Source organism: Sorex fumeus, unplaced genomic scaffold, assembly GCF_029834395.1.
Source record: "Sorex fumeus unplaced genomic scaffold, SorFum_2.1 ptg000006l, whole genome shotgun sequence".
Lineage (NCBI taxonomy): Eukaryota > Metazoa > Chordata > Mammalia > Eulipotyphla > Soricidae > Sorex > Sorex fumeus.
Window position 1 is genome coordinate 59,813,802 of NW_026606063.1, and position 22,175 is coordinate 59,835,976.

Sequence of the window (22,175 nt, forward strand, 5' to 3'; positions counted from 1 at the left end):
GATAAAGGAGAGGGACCCCAGGAGGTGTTTCTCAGAGCCAGATTCTGATGTCAGCCAGCACGTCTGTGGTCCTCATCTTCCGTTTGCCTTGTTTCAACTTTGTCTTTCTTTTCCTTCTGGGGAAAAGAAAATTCCCATGCCTTTGGGTGATAAATGCCCAGTGTGAAGTTCTGGACAGGGACCTGTGGGGGTCAGCTCCTGTTATCTGCAGAAAAGGGCAGAGAATGTGGCCACAGGGAGTCAAGTTGGCAGTGCCGGGCAGACGGCATCTGCAACCACTTTGCATCTCGCTCTTTGCTCTTACAAAGACCCTCTGTGATCGCTGCAAACTCCCCCCATCCTCCCTCACCATGACCAGTTCTGGTGGCACACACGAAGCAGGAAAACCAGGTAGTTGCACCTCAACCAGGTGCTTCGGGCTTGGAGGTAGGATGGAGAAAGGGCCGGAAGGAAAGGGGCACGCTGGGGGAGGGAGCTCGTGTGGAAAGGGCAAGTGCCCGGAGAGGTGTGAGATGCCGATGACGGCTGCTGAGTAGCCACTGGGAAATGAACTTGGTGCACGTTTTCAGAGGACGTGCTTGCACTTGTGTGTCATAAAATTCCTCCAGAGGCCGGTAATGAGTTGGCATGTCTGTGAGTGATTATTGACACTGAATAGTGGGTGTGCGGAGGTTTATTATGCTGCTTTTAGTATATTGGGGAATGTTTGTAATTTACCTGCCCCCAGAAAAGTTTAGGGGGGCAGAGAGATAGTACAGCAGGTAAGGTGACTGCCGTGCACATAGCCAATCACGGCCCCCGAGCACCCTTTTGGATTCCCTGAACCCTGTCAGGAGTAAGCCCTGAGCATTACCAAGTGTGGACCCCCAAAACCAAAATACCAAAAAAGATTTTAAAAGACGTGCACAAAAGATTAAAAGAAGGACTCACTTCCAGGAAGGTATATTAAGAATATTATTTCTGTTTATAAGTTGAGGTAAGATGTATATGTTGGTGTATAGGTTCTCAGTAAACCAGATGAGGAACAGTAAGGCAGATAAACATGGCTGACCCCAGTTCAATCCATAGCACCACATCGCTGCAAAGCATCCCATGAGTCCTGCCAGGAGAGAACCCTGAGCACAAAACCAGGAGTAAGCACCACTGGATGTGACCCAAAGAAGATAATTAAATATATTAGTGCTTAACACATGGCATGCTTGGATCATGTTGTATTAGCTATGAATACTGATACTTAGATAGGTAAATGAGGGGTTTATTTCTAACTTCGTGGTCTGTGAGCTGTTTCTCTAGTTTCACTGTTCTGTGCACTGCCTCCTAGACCAGTGGTCAGTAAGCACTTCAGTAGACCAGTGGTTTTCACCCAGTATTCTTGTGCAGAGAGCCTGCCCCCCCAAAGCCCCCCCCCCCAGGATATTTCAAAGACAATACAGATTGAAAGTGTATAAATGTGGGGGACCTTAGCACAAAATGTGAGGGACCACTGCAAGAAAGAAACAAGGTTGCGAGGAGGCCAAGGTTGATGCTCCCAAAGACATTGTGGCTTTATTTTTCTTATTTTGGTGCCACACTTGGCATTACTCAGAGTTTATTCTGACTGCTCAGGGATCACTCGGGGTGGGGCTCGGGACCAAATGCAGTGCTGAGGATCCAGTCCAAGTCAGCAGCATGAAAGGCAAGCGCTGTACTTGCTGAGCTATTGCTCTGGCCCTAACATGGTTTTAAAATAGTCACAGGATGGAAAATGGATCTAATTCTTTGTAGCCTCACAGAGAAGAAGGTAAAGGTAAAGGTAAAGGCCCTCCCGTTGATCATCGATTTGCTCGAGCGGGCCCAGTAACATCTCCATTGGAGACTTTGTTGTTACTGTGTCTGGCATATCGAATACTCTCGGTAGCTTGCCGGGCTCTCCGAGAGGGGCGGAGGAATCGAACTCGGGTCGGCCATGTTGACTGCGTGCAAGGCAAACGCCCTACCCGCTGTGCTATCGCTCCAGCCCACAGAGAAGAAAAAAGACTAGAAATTGGGGGGGCCAATTTAGATTGATAAAAGACACCTGTGCCCAGTGGCAGAATTTTTTCGGAGCTTATGAGTTGCCTCAGTGGGACTGTCAGTGTCATTTGGACCCTGTGACTGTGGAATCAAACATGGCTGATTTAGACAATCAGAATGGAGCTGTCCACGATAGACACTCCAACGCCTGGTGGCAGGCCTGGTGCTAGAGTGAATCACTGTCCATCTCCCTCCTTAGCCCAGAGTCTCTTGATATTCGCGGAATTGATATCGGCCGTGAAGAGGACATTGGCCCGTCTCCTGGTGATCATCGTGAGCCTGGGCTACGGCATTGTGAAGTAAGTCCTGGGGCGTGAAGAGACTGGACCTGCAGTCTTGTGGTCCTGGCCGTTGACATTATGACTGGCACATGGCGGGAACCATATTCATACCATAATCTAGGTCTTGCAGAGAAATTGCTGTAAGCGCACATTTCACAAGGATTTGCGTGTGCTGAGTATTTGATAACCACCTTCAAATAGAGACCCTGAACTTGAGTTCCAGTGACTTTGTGTAGTCAGAGGATTAATCTCCTTGAAAGATTGCAGACATCCTTTAAATGATGCTTGAGGGCTGGGGAGATGCTGAGAGGGCCAGAGCACGGGCTTTACATGTAGTAGGTGCAAGGCTCCCCTGTTCTCCACCCCACCCCCAGCCCTCCCTGGGACTGTTGTGGTCCTCAAGCGCTGCCTAGCAGCTGAGCTCCAAGCTGGGAGTAGCCCCCAGCACCGCTGGGTCTGTCCTAAAAACCAGCCAAGCAAAAAGAGATGCTCAGAGTTCCAAGCATTTCCTGTTCCTTGCACAGCACCGTGCTTTCATGATTGTATCTGAGCCTCCTGAGAAACAGGGCGTGGAGATGGGGGCAGCGAGGAGAGGGTGGCAAACTCCAAATCAGAACATTTTTGATGGATGGGTGGCTCTCTCCTGAGGACGCAGAAACAGTTCCCCTAAAATTTTGATTATAAAGAAGACATGGTTATGATGGGTCAGTAGAGTCTGGAAAAGGACTGCAGGGGCCAACAGTCGACTGTTCACTCACCCGCCCCTCCCGCTCCCCTCTGTTCTCTCCTCCCCATCCAGGCCACGTCTCGGCACGGTCATGCACCGGGTGATTGGCCTGGGGGTTCTCTACCTCATCTTTGCAGCTATTGAAGGCGTGATGAGAGTCATTGGGGTAAAGCCACATTAATTCTACCACCGCTCCTGTGTGTTATTGCTGTGAAGTACAATTTTGCTTTCCGTTGCCTGGAGAAGTGACGAAAAGCAAAATTTTATGTCTCGCTTAAAGTTTAGAGGTGAAACCTTAAAGCACGGAAATAATATGAGAAAGGTTTTTATTGGAGGGTTTCTCTCCCCCCTTCACTATTTTGCTATTTTTTTAAGCCTTTCCGAACTTAAAATTCTACACTGCATGCTTTTTTAAAAAAATTTTATGTGTTATGTAACTACTGTGAATCACAAGAGTTACAAGGTTATTCATTAAGTTTCAGGCATACAATGTTCATTACCCATCCCCTCACAGTGTCCACTTCCCTTCACCAGTGGCCCCATTTTCCCTCATGTGCCTTCCCCCCAACACACACATACTCCCTCTTTGACTGACACTTTCCCCTCCACCACTGTCCTTGTGTTCCCTTCCCTAACTTATCCCCTCCCACCCCCAATCTAGTGGTAAAGCTGCCTTCCAAAGACCAGTTCTTCTGCTCCTTGTTTCTATTACCTTTTTTTTTTTTTTCGCTTTTTGGATCACGCCTGGCAATGCACAGGGGTTACTCCTGGCTCTGCACTCAGGAATTACTCCTGGCAGTGTTCAGGGGACCATATGGGATGCTGGGAATCGAACCCAGGCCAGCCGCATACAAGGCAAACACCCTACCTGCTGTGCTGTCGCTCCAGCCCCAGTTTCTATTACCTTTGGACATTTGCTATTCCCCCTAGGAAGTATTCGAGATAGATCATTCTGTGTTTGTCCTCCTCCCTTTGACTAACTTGACTCAACACCATAGTCTCCATCGAGTACTTTTTTTTTTCAATGATGTTGCTGATTATAAAGCTTCCCCCCCCGATGTCACCCTTGGCATTAGCTTCCTCTCGTTTATTTATTTACTTATTTATCTTTGCTTTGGGGGGGATACACCCAGGAGTGCTCAGGGTTTACTCCTGATTCTGTACTCAGAAATTATTCCTGCTGGTGCTTGGGGAACCGAAGATCAAACCTGATTCAGCTACATGCAAGGCAGGTATCCTACCTGCTGTACTATTTCTCCAGGCCCTGCCTCTTTTTTTTTTTTTTCACGAATCATTTGTTTTGTAACTATGCAGCTCAAACATTTTCCTTGCTTCTGTAACTCCTAATGCCAGCATGTGTGCAGTCAGTAGAAAATGATTTGAACCCTTCTTGCATTTGTACCTGTTTACACATTCGTGCTTGAGTGGGTATAAGTTTGCTCTGACTCCGTGGCCCTCACATATTTGAGAGTTGACAGACCCTAATCTTGGAAGAAGCAGGAGAAGCTTCTTCCAAGATTAGGGTCTTGTTCCAGGGGAACAAGACTGGGACACACGTCACAGTGCTCCCCCTGTAGAGAAGTGCCAGAGCACTGATCACGCCTGGGAAGACCGCTCATTTTCTGGCCCTCGATTTTTCTTAAGAGTGTGATTGAGGGTCAGGAGCAGTAGTACAGTGGTTAGGGCGCTTGCCTTGCACGTGGCTGGCTGGCCTGGGTTTGAGCTCCGGCACCCCCATATGGTCTTCTGAACTCTGCCAGGAGTGGTCCCTGAGTATAGCCGACTGCGACCCAAGAACATGGTTGAGGCCTGAGTGGTTAAAAAGCTTACTAGATTTTATTTGCTTCACAGAACTTTGTGATGCCCACTCAGAAGGACTTTGGCTATTAAGCGCTTCACCAGGCCCAGAGTCAGTGGCCTGTCTGTGCTGTACATAACATTTACTTGTGCTCTAACCCAAAAAGCAGGGCATTGGTCTTTCACAGCTCAGGTTTCCTTATTCTTCTACTGTCTGTTTCTGTATTAGACACACTTGCTCTTCACAGCTCTGGCTGCGGCAGAAGAGGCTATTACTGCTTTATTGAACCTTTATATAAAAATGATGTGTGCCTTTATATGTAATACGTGTCATTTTATAGGAAACTATTTCTTGATAGAAAAGAGACAGGAAAGATCAATATTCTACATTCAGATATCATGTATATATTATATTTCTTTGAATTTTTACACAGTAGCATCTTAGAGTTTTAGAAGTATGGTTCTCTGTTTACCTATTTTTATTTTCCAGGATTCTAACCATTTAGTTATGTGGGGTGACATCCTCTTAGCAGTTATTGACTCCATATTTGTGTGGTTCATATCCTTTACTGTGTCCTATAATTGTTGTATCATTGAAATCATATTACTGTTCATTTGTAATAGTAATTGAAATAGTTATGCTTTGTTGTTGGTTGAAACTGGAAAATCAGCAGTTTCCCAAAGAACACACATACACATATATGTGATTTTATTTTTCAGTTCAGCAATTTAAGAGCTCAACATGTGTCTCCATATATAGAGAGGCTTAGGGGAAAAAAGATGGTTTCTACATTTAAGGAATTGTTGCTGGGAGAGACAGTAGACAACTAGGGACAATATAGAAACAACTATCACTAGATATAGAAAGCATCGTGCTAAGTGGAATGAGTCAGAAAGAGATGTACAGACATAGAATGACTACACTCATTTCTGGAATATAAAGTAGCATAATAGAGATTAACACCTAAGGACAGTAGCGGTAAGGGCCAGGAGGATTGCTCTGCCGTTTGGAGGCTGATCTCACGTGCTGGGGGAAAAGGCAGTTGGGATGGAGAAGGGACCACTAAGTAAAAGATGATTGAAGGGATCTCTTGGGATGGGAGATGCGTGCTGAAAGTAGACTAAGAACCAAATATGATGGCCTTTCAGTATCTGTACTGCAAACCATAATGCCTAAAAGGAGAGAGAGAGAGTAAAAAGGATTGTACCTGCCACAGAGACGGGGTGGGATGGGGTAGGGGAGGTGGGAGGGATACTGGGAACAATGGTGGTAGAAAATGCACTGGTGGAGGGATGGGTGCTCGATCATTGTATGACTAAAACGTAATCATGAAAGTTTGTAACTAAATAACCATCATTTGGAAGAGGCCCTATACCTCTTCAGCATAGAAATTCTAGCATAACTACCATTAAAGTAGTCACAGGAGAGGAAGATGTCTGAATTCAGACTGGGTTGACAGAGGGGGCTGTTACTAGAAAGAGAATTTGGAAAGAGGCCATTCTTGGAAGAACCAAGGGGAATATATAATTGGAAGCAGAAGTATATTGGTGCAGAATGTTCCAGAATAGCTGGCCTTTGTTGAGGGAGAATCAGAAAAGGAAAGACAAATAACATGCCCTTGACCTGAAGGAGGTGGCTTCATCTTTGAGATCAAAAGGGCCTGAGTGGATGCTTTGCATGTAGGGGCCCCATTTTGATCTTGGCATTGCCAGGTGCATTCTCCAGATTCTGAGCTGAGAGTAGTCCCTAGTACCCTGGCCCCAAAACAACAGAATGAGAGCTTCCTGTTGAAAAATGAAGACTCTGTACCTATGTCAGGTGAGGCAGAACCAGTACATGGAACCAACATTTTCTAATTTTATTCCTAGTTTTCAGAGTCTAAGACAAAACATTGTAATTACACCAGTCAAAAGAAATATTTCTTCTTTTTTCTGAAAGTTTGCTACAAATTCTCAAATGTATACTGTATTCTGTTCATGATTGCAAAATTCTCCACAAAGCTCTTATTCTGTGCTTGTAATTTTCTGTCTTTGCAATTTTAGAAAATTTTTCTAATCCTGCTGCATGCAGTTTTCTTCATCTTTAAATTCAGAGTATCACAGCCATTGGTTTACTTAGTGTCTACTAATAGTACAAACAGAAAATGATTTATGAAAATAAAAGAAAGATGTTCAAGGGCCTCATTCTGTAGCCACTTTACCTCGGTGGAGCTGCATCTGTGCTATGTAGTAGCCCTTGGATCGGCAGTGCTAATCAAGGCAGTAGAACAGTGGGTTTCAGCCTTCTTCACACCTGCGGACAGCACCAGTCCACAGATGGTGGTTGAAGAACTTTGACTTAGAGAGAAATCAGAGCTGCATCAGTCATAACAGTCTGTGTCAGAAAGAACTCAAGGGTGACATCAAGATGTGAATTGGAAGAGGACTGTCGGTAAGGAGTCACTCACAGTAGCTAAGAAGGGTTAAGGAATGGGTCTGAGGGTTACATGGGGTAGCTGGGGTGAGGTTGTCGTTCCTGAGGTGTGGAACTTGGGCAGGGGACCATATGAGTAAGGGTTGAGCTTTGCAAAGCCTCAGTTGATGAAGAGAGTTGGAAATCCCAGTCCGGGTTGGCAGGGGAAACCAGAACCGATGCTAAAAGTTGGAAGTAACGTTTCGTGAGAGAAGATTGCAGTCTTGGAAACAGTACGAGTTTATGAGGGATGAGAAGCTGAAAGGTGCCCAGTGAGGCAGAGAGGTTGGTAGAAGGAGACTTGTCATGGGAGGGATGAGAAGCTGAAAGGTGCCCAGTGAGGCAGAGAGGTTGGTAGAAGGAGACTTGTCATGGGAGAGGCTGAGAGCGTTTAGTAAGAGGGTGGGTGTCAGAGGTGGTCAGTGCTGCTGAGGTGAACTAACTACCAAGGTTCACCTGTTTCTTCCAGAGGATACCACAAGACAGTAAGAAAGTGACTTCAGGGAAGGAAGTGGGTTACCGCTGGAGTTTTCCGGTCAGTGTTGACCAGTCCTTGAGTACCTTCCTTGCTGATCCCTTGAGTCCAGTTGAACCTGAGAAATTCCATCATTTCTCCATGGCAGGCCCTGCTAATAACATCCAGATTCACAGGAGTGGGAGGCGATCTCAGGGATAAGTCCTGGTTTGCGGCAGAAAGCAAGACGTCATTTCAGTTCTCTCATCTCCATTGGTGTCGTCTTGGAAACCTGTCTCTCAGTTTCTGCCCGCATTTAGCTTTGATTTTCCTTGTGCTTCTTTCCTTCTCTACACCTAAGATCACCCCTCTGGAAAGGGAGATCCGCCTTTGCTGGCTCAACTGAGCAGCCCCTGTCGTCCCTTCTCTGGAAGGAATACTCACTACCTTTGCTGACTGCCATGTGATGGAGTTTCTCCTTCCAGTCTGACCCTGCATTTGCTGTCCTGGCTGTGAAATTCTTTCCTCTGTTTCCAAGTTCAGAGCACACCCAGAAAAAAACGTGTTAGTGTGGACTTATCTGTTACCACGATCTTTCACCAGTTGTGGACAGCAGGGTTCAGAGATCTTTTGAAACTCTGAAGGGAGGGGCTGGAGCAATAGTACAACAGATAGGGCATTTGCCTTGCACGCGGCCGACCCGGGTTTGATTCCCGTCATCTCATATGGTCCCCTGAGCACCGCCAGAACTAATTCCTGAGTGCATAAGCCAGGAATAACCCCTGTGCATTGCCGGGCGTGACCCAAAAAACCCCCCCCAAAAAAACAAACTCTGAAGGGAGACTGTGAAACCTCCTTTCCCAGACCCCACACAAAGACCTCATACAATGAAGGATGTCCGTGGGTCATCGGTGTTGAGGCTGCTTGCCTGACTTAAAGAGTGGTATCTGACTGAACTTACTGAAGAAACCATTCTTCTCTTGATAATTGAGAATCCAGATTTTTTATGTTTTGTTTTTGTTTGGGGGCCACAACCACCAGTGCTCAGGACTTGCTCCTGCCTTTGCACTCAAGGATCGCTCCTGGCAGAGCTTAGGGGAACTTTTGTAGTGCCAGGGATTGAACCCAGGTCAGCCAAAAGCAAGTATTGTCTGTTTTCCTAGATTGTGTGTACTAGTAGAACCTTTCACACCTTAGGGAGTGAATTGAACTGTAGACAACGTTTTTCACATTTTTAATGTTTTTGGATAATGTCCTTTAAATGATTTTAGTTTTAAGTATTGGATAAATTTAGTGTTTTTAGATAATTACTTACAGATAATGTATTTCAAAGATACCTTGTTCTTAACCATTCACAACGTATTTACTAGGAAGAATACTCAGTAAAGCCACTTGACAGCAAATTCAGGGAAAAGGTGACTATAAAATTCTAATTCCCTCTAGATTTGAATGAGGTAATTTTCTATCTATTGGAACATTTATGGCTATGGTCTGTTCTGAGCTGTGATGAACCAGGTAAGAGTGAAGAGAAAAGGAAGATTACCAAATATTGTGTGTGTTTGATATTGATATTTTTAGTAAAGACGTGTAAGAAAGAAGCTTAGGAATTTGACAGATCTTGGTAGCTTTTTTAGAGAGAAAATTCATTTCTATTTTATCTGAATTTCTGCTTTAACCTGAATTTCATCTCTTTGACTTTAGATTACTGCAGGGTAATTTTTTAGTTTTTGTTTTAAGCTGGGGTGAGGGATGCTGGGCCACAGCCTCACTCTGCTCACTTGGTGCCGAGGGGGCACCCCTGCCAGTGCTATGGGGAAGTGACCATAGGTGGTATAAGGATCTTTTTTTTTTAATTGAGGTACTGTCAGTTACAGTACTTTGATGATGAACCTTTTGTGTGCATATAGTTCCAACACCACACCCACCACCAGTATACACACCATCCTCCCTCAAGTCCCCAAGGCCCCTCCCTTTTCAGCCCTCCCCATTCCATGCAAGTGGTCTTTTTTCCTTTGACCATTTGCTGCTGCTTTGCTGTGTATCTTTAAGCCGTAGACATGAGAGAGATTGTTCTGCATTGTCACTTTCCTTCAGCACTATATCCTCTAGTTCCGTCCATCTTGCTGTAAATTGCAGGATTTTCTCCTTTTTCAAAGCTGCATGGTATTCCACCGTATATAGATATCACAACTTCTGACCTATTCAACTATATTGGGATATTTAAGTGGTTTTCCATATCTTGGCTATTGTACTAAGCACTGAAGTGAATGTAGATGTGCATTTATATATCCTTTCAAATTGATGTCTGTGGTTGAGGGGTAGTTGCCAAGAAATGGAATCCTTAGGTTGTATTTTTTTTATGAGTTTTTATTACAAAATACTGAATTTAGGGGGGAAAATGTACAAAATGTCAGTAGTCAGATGTGTACACATACAGTCCCAGGGAAAGTACTGTGACATAATTAAGTGATTTCTATGACCAACAGCTTTCCATGTCACAGACTGACCCCAGGACCACATAAAGTCTAGGAAGAATACTCAGTAAAGCCACTTGACAGCAAATTCAGGGAAAAGGTGACTATAAAATTCTATAGTTATCACTTCTGAATGCAACCTCAAACATTTTCTAGTCATTCTGACTTCCTTTTGAAAGGAAGAATAGACTTTTGTACATACGCACTTATATACTTTTATTAAACATGACTTTAATATAAACTATGTACAAAAGATCAGCATTCCTATAAATTAAAACATTAGGTGGCAAAGAGGCACTTGTAAGTAAAAATCCACAGTAGTTTGTACAAGACACATCTTACCTCATATGTTGTACAATAAACATTAAAACAATTGCCAAAAAGTGTTCACCATTTTCCTTATTGAAAAGTCTGTATTTCTAAATTCAAAACTGCTTATCTGAAATTAGCATAGTGTGAAACCAAAGGCAAAGCTCTCTGCCTTCTGGGCCCCTGCTTCCCTTATTGCATGTTGCAGTGGCAGGGAGCGCTGTCCTTTACAACTGCTAATACTATCGATGGCAAAATAGTTCCTGGGAATGCAACAAGTATAAAGTTACTTCAAACCCGCTGAAGTTTCATTTGACTGTTTCACAACTTTTAAAATGCTGTATATTAGTCACAAAAGTGAACAGGAAACACACTGGTTCACTTGGTGTGTAAAAATATTTTTCCACTACACAGAATTTAGGAACTTCATGAGACTTGTCAAATGGATATTTTCAGCAGAAGCACCATATCAATCACTATCCTCTCAAGGGGATGTTAGAAGGCTTCCACTTTTGACAATGCTGCAACCTGTTTGAGAAGTCCTATTTTTGGCCTGAGGCTGGTCCACAGTTTCTTTGAGAGCCGTTCCATACTGTCATCTTGGTTCTTTAAGTTCGACTCCTGCAAGTTTACTTTTGGCTCCGTCAGCTTCTTATCCTTCTCCAGAATGGTCTAGTCCCGCTGCTGCAGGAGGCGCTTCAGGGGTAGCACCTCCTCCTTCTGCAGGCCAATGAGGACAAAATTATCCCTTCCCCACTGACTGATTTCTAGAGCTACTATCTCCATGAGTTCACTTAGCTTCCAATTTGGGCGTTTTCTTTGGAGTTTCATTCTGAATTGTAGCAGAGGATTTATGTCTCTGTTTCCACAGCCTTTGCTCTTATTCTGGACTCAAGTTGCTGATTTTGTGCTGGCCGCTGCGGGGCCATGGTGATGGGGCTTTGAGTGGTGCTGGTCCTTCTCTGGAAGAGTTGAGGAGGAATTGGGATGGGAGGTGCCCCGGCGCTTCCTCTGCTCCTTTGTCTTCTGTAAGACAGAGTACAACGCCAGCAGCGTTAACTTTCCATCCACCTTCCTCCTCCCCGCCTCCTTCCGGTCCAAACACACTGCTGCTTGCACTGCTCACAGGTCTGAGGCGCCCTGTACTTCTTTTCGGAATTTCAACAAGAGTGCAGTGCTGACACTTTGTGCCAGTAAACACTGCTATTATGTTAGAGTGCTGACAAGGCTTGGGCCTGCCAAACTGTTTCACATTTTGAACACACTTATTACAAATTGTGTGAGTTTTGCTCTCTTGTTGAAATTCGGATCTGCAGTAAGTACATTTTACAGCAGGATGTGCAGTCCATCATTCCTCCTGTGGGGAGAAGTCAGTCCTGCAGCAGCAGACGTGTCCCCCAGCCTTCACCCTCCCCAGTGTCCATCTCGGAAGCCTCTGGGGAGTCCAATGCCTTAGGCCCACTTGCCGGTGGCATGTATTTGGCAGAGTGTGAGTGTGATGGGGGATAGGAGGTTACACCCATCAGTGCTCAGGTCTTGCTCCTGACTCTGCCCTCCGGGATCACTTCTGGGGCTATGGGGACCACCTGGGGTGCCGGAGATCAAACCTGGGTCAGCCACGAGCAAGGCACGCTCCCCACCTACTGTACTTTCTCTCTCTCTCTCTCTCTCTCTCTCTGGCCCCTTGCTTGGATATTGTAAATTTCATTTCCTCCCTGCTACCCTTCACTGCTGTTGACATCACTGAATACGTGCCCGTGGCTGGCCACAGTTTGCAGTGCTCACTGAGGCTTGCATCCTTTTTCTGCGGTGCTCACACATGGGTGTGTGGGATGAGGACTCTTCATTGAGGCCCACACAACACAGGTGCTGGACAGGTGGTGCTGTTTCCCTAGGCCTAATATGTGAGTGTATGTGTGTGGGGTGCCAGGGATCCAGCCCAGGACTTCCCAAATGAGGTGTGTGCCCTGCTCCTGAGCCCCGTCCCTGGCCTCTGCTCCCTTGACTTTGGTAAACTATATGCCTAACCCTATAGGAATCAAATTCTAAAGCAACAAAAAAATATAACACCTCCCCCCCACCCCACCCCCACTTATTCCCCTTCCCTATTCAAAAGCCATAGAATTTTGTTTCCTGCTTATTTTGGTTGTGTTTGTTTTGTTGTTTTGCTGCAGGCAAATGATTCTGATCTTGTGCTTCTGACCAGCCTCCCTCTTTCTCTCCTTGACTCTGGCTTGTGCTGGTGGATATCCTTTTCTGTGGTTCTCGCCCAGGAGGACAGGGCATGCTTGCTTTGGTGGCTGCTTTCCCTTTGTAGGAGAAATGGTTGAAACTTGACCTAAAGTGAAAGGCATCTTGGTAAGTTAAGGCTGCTGGAATTTGCTTTTACTCTCCTTACTCCTTGGTTTTAAAAACTTAGGAATAATTAAATGAGACTAGATCTTTAATGCAGAAAATAGATTGAAGACAAGATTTTTTTTTTTAAGTTTTGTCTTGTGAATGTTTAATGAATAAACCATTGTTTGTCAGGACTGAAGATTTAAGTGAATTGTATTCTTTGAGACGATCTGCATTTGCAACTCACCAGCAGTTAGGAAGAGGGAAAAGTTTTGGTACGCTGTGGTACTGAAGTGAAGTTTTTCATTTGATTAGTTAAATCTTTTTTTTTTTAAATTTAATCAATGAAGTCATTGGAATTTAAAATCGGAAGCAGGACTAAAAAATTTGTCACTTTTTTATTTTTTGCTTAACTCCATTATTTTCAATGTGTGGTTCCTGAGTACTGCTTCTTGCTTATACTATCGCTCCCAAGGGAAAACTGGGGAAAAGTCTGGATCGGACCCCAGCACCACTGCTGTGGAGTCCGTGGAGAGGCCTCATAGTGTTTTCTTATGCTTGACAGTCCTGACCTTGAATGTGTCCCCATGCTTTTGGAAAACAGCCATAGTTAGGAAGACCCCAGCCCTTGCCCTGCCAGAAGTTGGGGTTCCCAGGACCTCACTCTCCCATAGCACTGAGGCCAGGCTCTCGACTCCCCCACTTGTTGACTCCCACACTATTGCTTCCTGGTCCCACTTACTCTTAGCTCACCTCTCGTGTCTGGCCTTGGAGACCCTTGCAGAATCTGAACATTCCCACCCAGCATTCTTCCTGTTTCGCTGAGTCTATTGCAGTAATTCCTGCAGTCAAGTTTCTCCTAGTCTAACTGGCTCCATATTCATTTCATTTTCTTTCTTGAATGTATAAAAGAAAACTGATAGATCACCTTGCTTAGTGCCACCTTCTGTGAGGTGCCATTCAGAGGATAAAGCCAGCCCCAGACCAGGACGTTTGAAAGACCAAGAAGCAGAGCCGGGAGGCCTGGGCCATGTGGCAGGTCCTGATGTGACCTCTAAGGAAGGCTCGCCCATTGGGGGACCAGGAGCTTGGGACAGGAGGAGCATGAGGCCGATTTTCTTCAAACAGTGGGAAATCGTAAAGCAAGATGTATGGTGGTATCATGGTTGTTGACGAAATGTTGACTGTGATTATGCTCTCAGTATGTATGTGGCTTAGATTTTATTTCGTAGTACTCATTTTAGAAATACAGAAGAGTCCTTTGTATTTTATTATCTTAACTGTTTGTTACTGAAATGTTTTTTCCTTAACTTTTCCCACATTTTTATAAGTTTGGCTCAAACTATGAAGACTCTTAGGCTAAGAAAGAACACAGTGAAATTTTCTTTATACAGGCACTTTACAAATACTCTGATCTTTGCAGTACTCGGTAAGCAATTTGATTTTTCTTACAGCCATAAATTATTTTCGTGTTGCATGTTACTTCTACAAAAAAGTTGACTGTTTTGGTTTTTGTTTCAGCTTCCATAGTATTTATGGTGTGGACAACTAAGACATTTAGAATTGCAAAATGTCTATCGGTAAGTATGATCTCTCTGATTACACAGTTTCCATTAATTCCACTGCTTTGTGTAATCTTAAAAAAAATTTGTGTTTGTAAATGAAAATAATTTTAGGGAGATCTTGTTTCCTTTTAAATTTCTTTGATAGAGGATCAGGGATGTGTCTCAGGGGGCAGAGCATGTGCTAGACATTGAGTGTGCTGCTTCTGTACCCCTGTCCTTCCTGCAGGGTATGACCCCCCCCCCCCAATAAGAAGAAGAAATTCTTTTCTGTAGGATTATAATCTAAAAGCATTGCCTCCATTCAGAAACTTCCTCCCAGATCTGCCTTTTTGATTGTGTCCTTTCTCTAGTTCTCTGTGTCATTTTAGATAGTAGAACCTATTTCCCTCCCATCCCCCATAAGACTGGTATATTGGAGTGGGTCTGTGAACTCTACATTGAACTTGTTTCCAGGATAGTGTGCTTGTTCTGAGCACTGCAGAGCTCCTGAGCAGTGATCCCTCTCAGCAGGAGATGATAACGATGATGCGTTGCTGTGTTCCTTAGACTTAAGCTGGAAAAGTCTCTTTGTCTGGTGGTGTCAGGAGTGGGAGAGCTCTCTAGTTCTATTTGAACATTTTTAAAGCCCTCTGTAGTGGCTGAGATCGTACAGCAGGTAGGGCACTTGCCTTGCATGCAGCCAATCCAGGTTCTATTCCCCAGCACTGCATTGGGTCTCCCAAGCTTGCCAGGAGTAAACCCTGAGCACTGTCAGGTATGACTCAAAAAACCAGAACTGTAGGAGAAGGCACTGGATATGTTTTTTTTTTCTGTTTCCCCCCATAATACTTTTCACATGAGATTCTAAGTATATGTATGATTTAGATTTTTAGTTGTTTTCTAAATATTTCTGTTAACCCTCCAGTTTTGTGGGAGTAGTTATTGTGTTAAAGATTCATTAGATCTATTTTCAACAATCTAAAATCTATTAGAAGCAAAAAAAATAAATATAAATAAATAAATAAATAGAATCTATTAGAAGCCTTTTTGGAAAAACCACCTTGAGATTTTTGGATCTTATAATGTCGTGATGTGAAAAAAAAAATGCCCTTTGTCAGTTTAAGTTTAACTCTGCCTTGTGATTTTTGTTTAGAGAATAGAGATTAAGTGACCTCTCAGACCCTTTTGAACTCTTGATTTTTTTTTTACTTGTCTTTTTACTTAGTTTTTTACTTTTACTTATCTTCCAAGTAGATTTTCATAAATCAAAAGATATTTTCAAGTCTGTAGAGATCAGATTTTAAAACATAGAAACAAAAAACAGTAAGAGAAGAGAATATTAAAACATTGTTAATCTTAAAGGAGACAGGAAAGGGGAAGGACGTTAGGGACAATGTTTTACAAAAATCATGATTCACGAAGTCATAGTTGAGTTTTAGATATACAGTGTTCCAACACGAATCCCACCACCAGTGACAACTTCCCTCCACCAGTGTTCCGAGGTTCCCTCCTACTGCCCTTCTTTTTAGCTAATTCTTTTCATGAAACTATGTTAGGATTTTATTGATTTGATTTTTAGGATGAAGTAAGTCTTCATGCTGATTTTATAAAGATAGCATCTCTTAGGTTTTATATTTCTTGAAAGAAACATATATGGAAGTCTTAGGGTTGGATATATATTTACACTGTTTGAATGCTCAATCTTTGTATTTATCAGAAAATTAACTTTTCGCATTTTGAATTGTCCTTATTATAGAATTGGATGGAACGCTGGGTTGACGATGCATTTTGGAGTTTCCTGTTTTCACTTATCCTTATTGTAATAATGTTTTTGTGGAGACCATCAGCAAATAATCAGAGGTAACTAAGACAGGAAAATTACTATTCAGCAAGTGTTTGCTAAAAAATACCTTTGTAGAAATGATAGAGTAGGGGCTGGAGTGATAGCACAGCAGGTAGGGCGTTTGCCTTGCACGCTGCCGACCCGGGTTCGATTCCCAGCATCCCATATTGTCCCCTGAGCACCGCCAGGAGTAACTCCTGAGTGCAGAGCCAGGAGTAACCCCCGTGCATCGCTGGGTGTGACCCAAAAAAGCAAAAAAAAAGAAATGATAGAGTAGTAGTCCTTACTTTTAAGAAGAGAGACAAACAGCAAGTGCTAGACAATGAAATAGATGTATAAAGTTACAGGCCTGGGGAGGTGGTGTATCCATCCCACAAAAAGATCTTGGGGAGGGGTCAGAGAAGTAGTACAATGGGCTGGGAAGTTGGGCACTTGCCTTACACTCGGCTGATCCGGGTTCAACCCCAGACCTGCCAGGAATGATCCTGAGCACAGAGCTAGGAGTAAGGCTTGAAGCTCTGCCAGTTTGGCACAAAAACAAACAAAAAAGGCAGGTGGAGGCTCCTTCCCTGGACATTACTTGTTGCAAATTGGCTTCCAGAAAGATTTTTACCTTTAGTAATGGGGAGTAGCAGTAGCTATAGCTTCTTTGTAATAATTTTTCCACATTTGACAGTGAAGTAATTAAATTTTATTATTTCAGTTTATGAGAAAGTTTGAAAATGGTGGCATTTTTATATGCTACTGCTGGAGCGATAGCACAGCGGTAGGGCATTTGCCTTGCACGCGGCTGACCCAGCCAACCAGGGTTTGATTCCTCCGCCCCTCTTGGAGAGCCTAGCAAGCTACCAAAAGTATCTCACCCGCATGGCAAAGCCTGGCAAGCTACCCGTGACGTATTCGATATGCCAAAAACAGTAACAACAAGTCTCACAATGGAGATGTTACTGGGCCCGCTCAAGCAAATCGATGAACAACGGACAGACAGTGCTACAATGCAGTGCTATGATTCTGATACCAACTGAAAGTTGAACAGGTTTAAACATGCTAGTAAAACTACCTTTAAAAAGCAATTTTTTTTATTGAATCACAGTGAGATACAGTTACAAGGTTGTTCATGGTTGGATTTCAGTTTGTAAAACTACTTTTCTGTCTTTGATATAGATATGCCTTCATGCCCTTAATAGATGATTCTGATGATGAAATCGAAGAATTCATGGTAACTTCTGAAAATTTAAGTAAGTTATTTTGTTTTAAATGTTTTGATGTATTATACCAGAAATATTGTACCTTTAGCTATAATGCAGGTTCATTTACATTTCCCCCCACCATCACCATAAAAATATTTAGCTGTCTCTGTAAAATCCTCTTAAAAATCACAAAGAAAATTCAATAATTAAAATCTCAGGATTATGAAAGTAGTTTGAACTTCCGTTACTTGTTTGCTTTTAAATCTAAGTATTGAGGTAAGTACACATTTACACAAAAACAGTTTACTACATTTTGTGCTTAGCTTCTAAATAATGCTCATATGGTTAATGATTATAGCTAACTTTCTGTGGTTCTTTTCTTTCTTTTTCCATACGATGCATAACTGTAATTTCCTGGTCACACCGAAGCATTTCTAGTTGTGACTGTAAGGACTGTTTTTATCTTTTCTCTGAGTTTCTATGAAACATCGTATTTCAGTTTTGTCATAGTTCTCTAGTTTAGCATTTAAGATACTTTAATAAGGAAATCAGATATTGAGAGTGATTTTAATCTTTATTCATTTGCCTTCCTCTTTGATTTCTCTTAACAGCAACATTCTTTTCTACAATCATTTTGCTTCTCTAAAATATGTGAAAATTTTAGAATCTGATTGTCATGTAATTAGTGTATTCAGTGACCCCCTCCTTCTTTCAATCTCCTCTCATCTTGCAACCGTTCTCTTAAATATTATCTTATTTTGGGCAAAAGATATATAGCTGGTAGGAAACTTGACTTGCACGTGACTGGCCTGGGTTTGATCCCCAACATCCCTTAGGGTTCCTCAGCCCCACCAGGAGTGGTCCCTGAGTATAAATCCATGAATAAGTCTGACTCCTGTTGGTGTGGCCACAATAAAAAAAGAAAAAGAAAATATTGAATTTTCCTGTTAAAGGAAATATGGAAAACTTACAATGACAAAGATACTAAAAGTGCAGCGTATTAAGGTTTTTGTTCCAGTAATGGTGGGGTGAATTATGTTATACATAGCTAATGTAGATTTCGGGCAGAATTTTAAGGAGGTGTCTACCCCTGGTAATGTTTGGGGGCTACTCCGTTGCATGCTTAGAGGTCATGCCCAATGGTGCTTTCGTAACCAGACGGACCTGGGAGTTGAACTTGGGTCTCTCACTTGGAAAATATGCTCTCTAGTCCTTAGAGCCATCCACAGGGCCCCAGAATTGTTTGTTTGGTTGTTTAATTATCTGAAAGCACTGGGGAGCAGCCCAGTATCCTGACTATTAAAAGAGTCCTGGGGCTAGAGCGATAGCACAGCGGGTAGGGCATTTGCCTTGCGTGCGGCCGGCCCGGGTTCAATTTCCAGCATCCCATATGGTCCCCCAAGCACTGCCAGGAGAAATTCCTAAGGGCAGAGCCAGGAGTAACTCCTGAGCATCGCTGGGTATGACTCAAGAGTCCTGACTATTAAGAGAGTCTCAGACTCTCAGGAAGCCCCACAGCCGCTGGTCATTAACATGCCTGCAGCAGGAGAAAGGCTAAAAGTAGTTTTTCAAACTGTAGAGGAGGAACGCTGTAAGTTTGAAATACAGTTCTAAAGAATAAAGAATAAATCAGAACACTGAAATTAAGACATACTAGGATAAGTACAAAGTGCTTCCCTTTTTTTTCATTTATCTTTTAAAAGTTGACTTTATGGCAAGAATAAAAATTTGAGATCTATAACATAGGAGTATATTAGGCTATAACATAGAACTATTAAGATAGAAGGTATAATGGAAATCAGCTCTATATTACAGCTCTTCTAAGTAGATTTTAATAAACCAAAAGATATTTTCAAGACTGTAGAGATCCAGTTTTAACATATAGAAACAGATTTAAAACAAAATTAGTAAGAGAAGAGAGAATATTAAAACATTACTAATCTTAAAGAAATAGGAAAGGAGTAGGACATTAGGGACAAATAGCTAAAATCAAAACACAGTGTGGGAGGCTTTAGCCCTAACTATTTTATTTTTTCTTTTTGGGTCACACCCGGCGATGCTCAGGGGTTACTCCTGGCTCATGCACTCAGGAATTGCTCCTGGCGGTGCTCAGGGGACCATATGGGATGCTGGGAATCGAACCTGTATCGGCCATGTTGGCGCGTGCAAGGCAAATGCCCTACCCACTGTGCTATCACTCCAGCCCCATTAGCCTTAACTATTTTAATAATTATATAAAATGCATATGGCCTAAATACTCAACAGTAGGAGTTGAGTATTTACGAATTTATGAATGCCTCCATTCAGCTAAGGATGTGACTCAAGTGGTTCAGCACATGCCTTGCACGTGGACCCTTCGCACAGGCCTTTAAGAAAGTCTGTGATGTACGCAAGGATCACTTGCCATTTTGGTCCTTCACACACTCAAGGGAACCACACTCTTGTAGCTCTGGTGCTCTCGAACATGCTGGGTGTGCCCAGGGGGTCGCTATGGGCCCACACGCACGCATTCCCGAGACCAGGAGTCTTGACTGTGGTGCTTGCGCATTCTCCTTAGTAGCTGGGTGCAGTGGGCCCACCCTCTTCACCTCCTCTGCCCACCAGCCACAGGGGCCTGAAAATTTCTGATGTCTCTGGAACTACAGAATTCTGAGCTGTGCACCTGCCTGGCGGGCACTGGATTATCCACTGAGCTCATTTCCTCCCCAGAATTTAACTCATATATTCTCTGACTTTAAAAAAATTAAACTGTAAGCCAGTAACAGAGAAATAAATACTATGACGTTTTCCATATGCTTAGAAGTTAAACAAAACATTCTTCTTCCATGGTTTAATCAGACAACTCATTTATCAAGGGAAAAAAAATGGTAAAATAATATTGGATGCAGGGATACACCTGGCCATGCTTGCAGGTTACTACTCCTGACTGACTCTGCCCTAAGGAATCAATCCTGGCAGTGTTCAGGGGACCATATGGGGTGCTGCGGATCAAATGCAGGTCAGCTGCATGCAAGACAAACACCCTCCCCACAATACTGTCTCTTCAGCCCCTGGAAAATATCTAAGACACTTTTAAGACAGACGTTCAATAGTATAAAATGCTAAGAAAGAAAATATTCTTTTTTTTTTTTTTTTTGCTTTTTGGGTCACACCCGGTGATGCACAGGGGTTACTCCTGGCTCTGCACTCAGGAATCACCCCTGGTGGTGCTCAGGGGACCATCATATGGGATGCTGGGAATCGAACCTGGGTTGGCCGCTTGCAAGACGAACGCCCTACCTGCTGTGCTATTGCTCCAGCCCCAAGAAAGGAAATATTCTTGAATACATAATTCACTTCAAGAATCTCCTCTCCAAGAATTAAAAAAAGGGGGCTGGAATTTGGCTCAAGTACAAGGCCTTGGGTTTGATCCCTGCATCACTTGGCCTCCTGAACGCCGTGGGAATTGGTACTCCATCTAATGGAGAACCCCAAAAAAGGATCCTGAGAAGGAAAAGCCTCATTGGAGCATCAAAGTAGAGTAGGAAATTTAAGAGCAGGAATCCACAAAATTGAAAACAGAACCAACAGAGGAAATCAGTGAAACCAAAAGATTTTTTTCAAAGGTAAAAAAAGTGGGCCAAAGATACAGTACAGTAAATAAGGCTCTTGTCTTACACCTGGCCTACCCCGGTTCCAACCCCCACACATGTATGTGGTCCCCAAAGCCCACCAGGAGTCCACCTGTGCACAGAACAGCTGCTGCCGTGTACTGCTGGCCACAGTGTTGACTACCGTCAAGTTCTCAGATCCTGTGGTTGATTGCTGCCAGGGGAGAAGATACTCCCTCTGCATTTTTAAGTGGTTAAAGTTAACACTCACCCAGCGCACCTATTAGAAACTTGCCTTTAAAAAAAGACAGCTGGGGCTGGAGTGTTAGAAACTTGCCTTTAAAAAAAGACAGCTGGGGCTGGAGTGATAGCACAGCAGGTAGGGCGTTTGCCCTGCACGTGGCCAACCCAGGTTCAATTCCCAGCATCCCATATGGTCCCCCGAGGACTGCCAGGAGTAATTCCTGAGTGCAGAGCCAGGAGTAACCCCTGTGCATCACCAGGTATGACCCAAAAAGCAAAAAAAAAAAAAAAAAATTAAGAAAAAAAGATATAGCTAGAAATATGAATGTGTAGTATTTTCCCTTAGTTGATTGTTAAATGTGAGACTATGAAGAAAATGCTCTTGCTTCATATGTTTATATGTAAATCTTTGTTTCTCATAATAGCTGAAGGAATGAAATTACGAGCGTCAAAAGCACTTTCCAATGGGACAGCTAAACCTGCTACTTCTGATAATTTTGTGAGTATTCCATGTATGGTAGGATATCAGTTATCAGTCACTTTAAAAGTCTGTACATGTCACATTTATTCAACATCACGAAAACTTCTGTGGGTTTTTTGTTTTGTTTTTGTTAAGATTTTCTAGTGGTAGCAGGCAGTGACGGTAATTTAGTGATAACTGTGATTATGCATCGTTGCTTCTCAAGAGTTCTTCTTGGGCCAGCTGTGGGAACATCCCCTGGAAACTCATTAGAAATGAGTCTCAGGCCTTCCCCACACAGATTGCATAGATGATCCAGATGTATATATGAATTGACTTAAAAGTCACTTTAAAATGCTGCAAAGCTATGCATTAGCTTTTACTGCAGTAAATTTGCTTAACCTTTAATGTCCATTTGAATC

At 43.2% G+C, this 22,175-nt stretch overlaps 1 protein-coding gene and 1 pseudogene across 3 annotated transcripts in view; one reads left to right on the forward strand and one right to left on the reverse strand.

Annotated features, from left to right (window-relative positions):
- TMEM87B (transmembrane protein 87B) overlaps positions 1–22,175 on the forward strand; it is a 49,274-nt gene that overhangs the window by 22,987 nt on the left and 4,112 nt on the right. For 2 of the 3 annotated variants that reach the window (XM_056128822.1, XM_056128834.1), the window contains 8 exons: positions 2,252–2,351; positions 3,133–3,226; positions 12,721–12,792; positions 14,204–14,312; positions 14,405–14,463; positions 16,184–16,287; positions 17,435–17,508; positions 21,719–21,792. In XM_056128822.1, the coding sequence (XP_055984797.1) occupies positions 2,252–2,351; positions 3,133–3,226; positions 12,721–12,792; positions 14,204–14,312; positions 14,405–14,463; positions 16,184–16,287; positions 17,435–17,508; positions 21,719–21,792 (686 nt within the window). Of the gene's footprint in view, positions 1–2,251; positions 2,352–3,132; positions 3,227–5,347; positions 5,416–12,720; positions 12,793–14,202; positions 14,313–14,404; positions 14,464–16,183; positions 16,288–17,434; positions 17,509–21,718; positions 21,793–22,175 lie in introns of all 3 variants that reach the window. The other variant, XM_056128825.1, reaches the window with a different exon arrangement.
- Positions 11,031–11,885, reverse strand: LOC130033989 (protein FAM76B-like; annotated as a pseudogene).